At 32.4% G+C, this 2,488-nt stretch overlaps 1 protein-coding gene across 1 annotated transcript; it reads left to right on the forward strand.

Annotated features, from left to right (window-relative positions):
• The first annotated feature begins 277 nt into the window (after positions 1 to 277).
• LOC110298545 (olfactory receptor 510) lies at positions 278 to 2,221 on the forward strand. The gene is made up of 2 exons (XM_021167859.2): positions 278 to 298; positions 1,248 to 2,221. The coding sequence occupies exon 2, from the start codon at positions 1,277 to 1,279 to the stop codon at positions 2,219 to 2,221; it is 945 nt and encodes a 314-aa protein (XP_021023518.1). The 5' UTR covers positions 278 to 298; positions 1,248 to 1,276.
• The last annotated feature ends 267 nt before the right edge of the window (positions 2,222 to 2,488 follow it).

Genomic DNA, 2,488 nt, shown 5'->3' on the forward strand with positions numbered 1-2,488 from the left:
ATGTAGTAAATAGTAAACAAACCCTGTATGACTGTGCATGAACACCTAAGAGAGAACAAAATAATAAATTGAGCTCTTGAGAATTGGCAGGATCTTGGGAGCTTGGTTATTCTAGCCCATATTGACTAACTCACTATCCACCACAGGAAATAGTAATGTTCTATGATACTTCAGAATTCACATTTGAATCTTAACATCTTCAGGGATTTATCCTCAAAGGAGACAAACACTAAACGATGACTACATAACCATGCAATCTTGACTTTTTAATGAAGGATAAATGAGTTCTCATTTCAAGGTAGGACTCTGGCTTTTCATAATGAATCTGGATGAATGGTTTTCATATATAAACTGAGAAAAATATTTATGTACTCAAAATAAAATTGTCTTAGCTATTGGTTGAGTATCTGTTATGTTGTTTAAAAACTAATTGGATAGATATTTCACATTATATGGTAAAACAGCATTTTCTCTTTCAAATATATTAAATATATCGAACAATTTTCAATAGAATTTTTATTGATAACTTAAAATTCCTGTTTAGTTGATATATGAGCAATAACTTTATTTATATAGGAAATTTTACATAATACCTGTTTTAAAACTTTACAAAAAATTCCAATCTTTTCTGATATAAAAGAGTCTAAGATTTTTATTATTTAACTTTATTATTATCTATATGTTAAGTAGTTGGTTTCTGACAGTTAAGATTCTAATTCTGATTTTAAAAGCTATAAATGACGTGCAAGTGAAAAAAAATAATGTCTTTCAAAGTTATAAAAATAGCGATGAAGTTAATATCTTAAGCAAATATAATATCAGGTTTAAAAATATATAAGAAAATATTGGAATTTAATCCAAATTAATTGATGATTTGTAGCTATGCATAATCTTTAGATTAATGTTTGTTTTTAAAGAAGTATGTAAATATATTAGCTGCTACTAAAGAATTTCTTTAACAGTTTTTGCATTCATCTTTTATAACATACTACTGATTAATTTTGCTATTTTACGTTTATTTTTTGCTTTAAGGAAATGGTAAAAGAACATGATATGTAAAGAAACAGGGTTTTATGAGATAGAAAGATTTAGGGTATTGTCTTAACCACATTTAAATTGTAGACTCATCCTTGCAGATGAGTAATTTTTCATGCTTGGACATCTTTAAATATAATTGCATTATTTGTATATGAATGAAAGTGAAACTACTCATTTATAAATGCCCTCCTGTACTATCTCCATCATAGCCTTGACCTGGCAGCAGCTACACTGTCCCATGGCTTTCCTGGAGGATGGGAACCACACTGCAGTGACAGAGTTCATTTTATTGGGCTTAACTGATGACCCAGTTCTTAGAGTCATCCTCTTCATCATCATCCTGTGCATCTACTTAGTGACTGTGTCTGGGAACCTCAGCACCATCCTTCTCATCAGAGTCTCTTCCCAGCTCCATCACCCCATGTACTTTTTTCTCAGCCACTTGGCTTCCATTGACATAGCCATCTCTTCTTCTGTCACACCAAATATGGTTATCAATTTCCTGGTGGAGAGGAGCAGTATATCCTACACTGCATGTGGTATCCAGCTTGGCTCAGCTGTTTTCTTTGGAGCTATTGAATGTTTCCTTCTGGCTGTCATGGCTTATGATCGTTTTGTGGCAATCTGCAACCCACTGCTTTATTCAACTAAAATGTCCAAACAAGTGTGTATCCAATTGCTTATAGGGTCTTATATTATTGGCTTTATTCATGCTTCCTTCTTTACACTTTCCTTTGTTTCTTTTCTTTTCTGTGGAACAAATAGAATTAATCACTTTTTCTGTGATTTTACTCCTTTAGTTGAACTCTCCTGTTCTGATAATAGTGTCCTCATAATTCTTGATTCATTTTCTACTGGCACTATTATTGTAATCACAGTGTTTGTCATTGCTATTTCCTATACCTGCATCCTCATCACCATCCTGAAGATGCGCTCCACTGAGGGTCGACACAAGGCTTTCTCTACCTGCACCTCCCACCTCACTGTAGTCACTCTGTTATATGGGACAGTCACATTTATTTATGTGATGCCCAAGTCCAGCTACTCCACAGACCAGAACAAGGTGATATCTGTGTTCTACATGGTGGTAATTCCCATGTTGAACCCCATCATCTACAGCCTCAGGAATAATGAGATTAAGAGTGCTATGAAGAAACAGCTTGGTGAAAAAAATATTTTCTAAGAGCCATCAGTTTTTATGAAAGACTTCATAGAATAATAATGACTAGTTGATATAATAGTAAATGGAGAGTTCTGATTGAAAAAGTTATAGTATATTACTAGCTTTTCAATAAATATGGGGGTTCAAATTTCATGTTACATAGAAAACTAGAAGTTTTTTTTTAAATAAAATCCAATGAATTTTTAACTTAAGGGCATAAATCTAATGTAAATATAAATTGCTAAACATAATTTTAAGTTACATTAACATTTTTCCAAGTTGTTCATG

This window comes from Mus caroli, chromosome 7, assembly GCF_900094665.2.
Source record: "Mus caroli chromosome 7, CAROLI_EIJ_v1.1, whole genome shotgun sequence".
Lineage (NCBI taxonomy): Eukaryota > Metazoa > Chordata > Mammalia > Rodentia > Muridae > Mus > Mus caroli.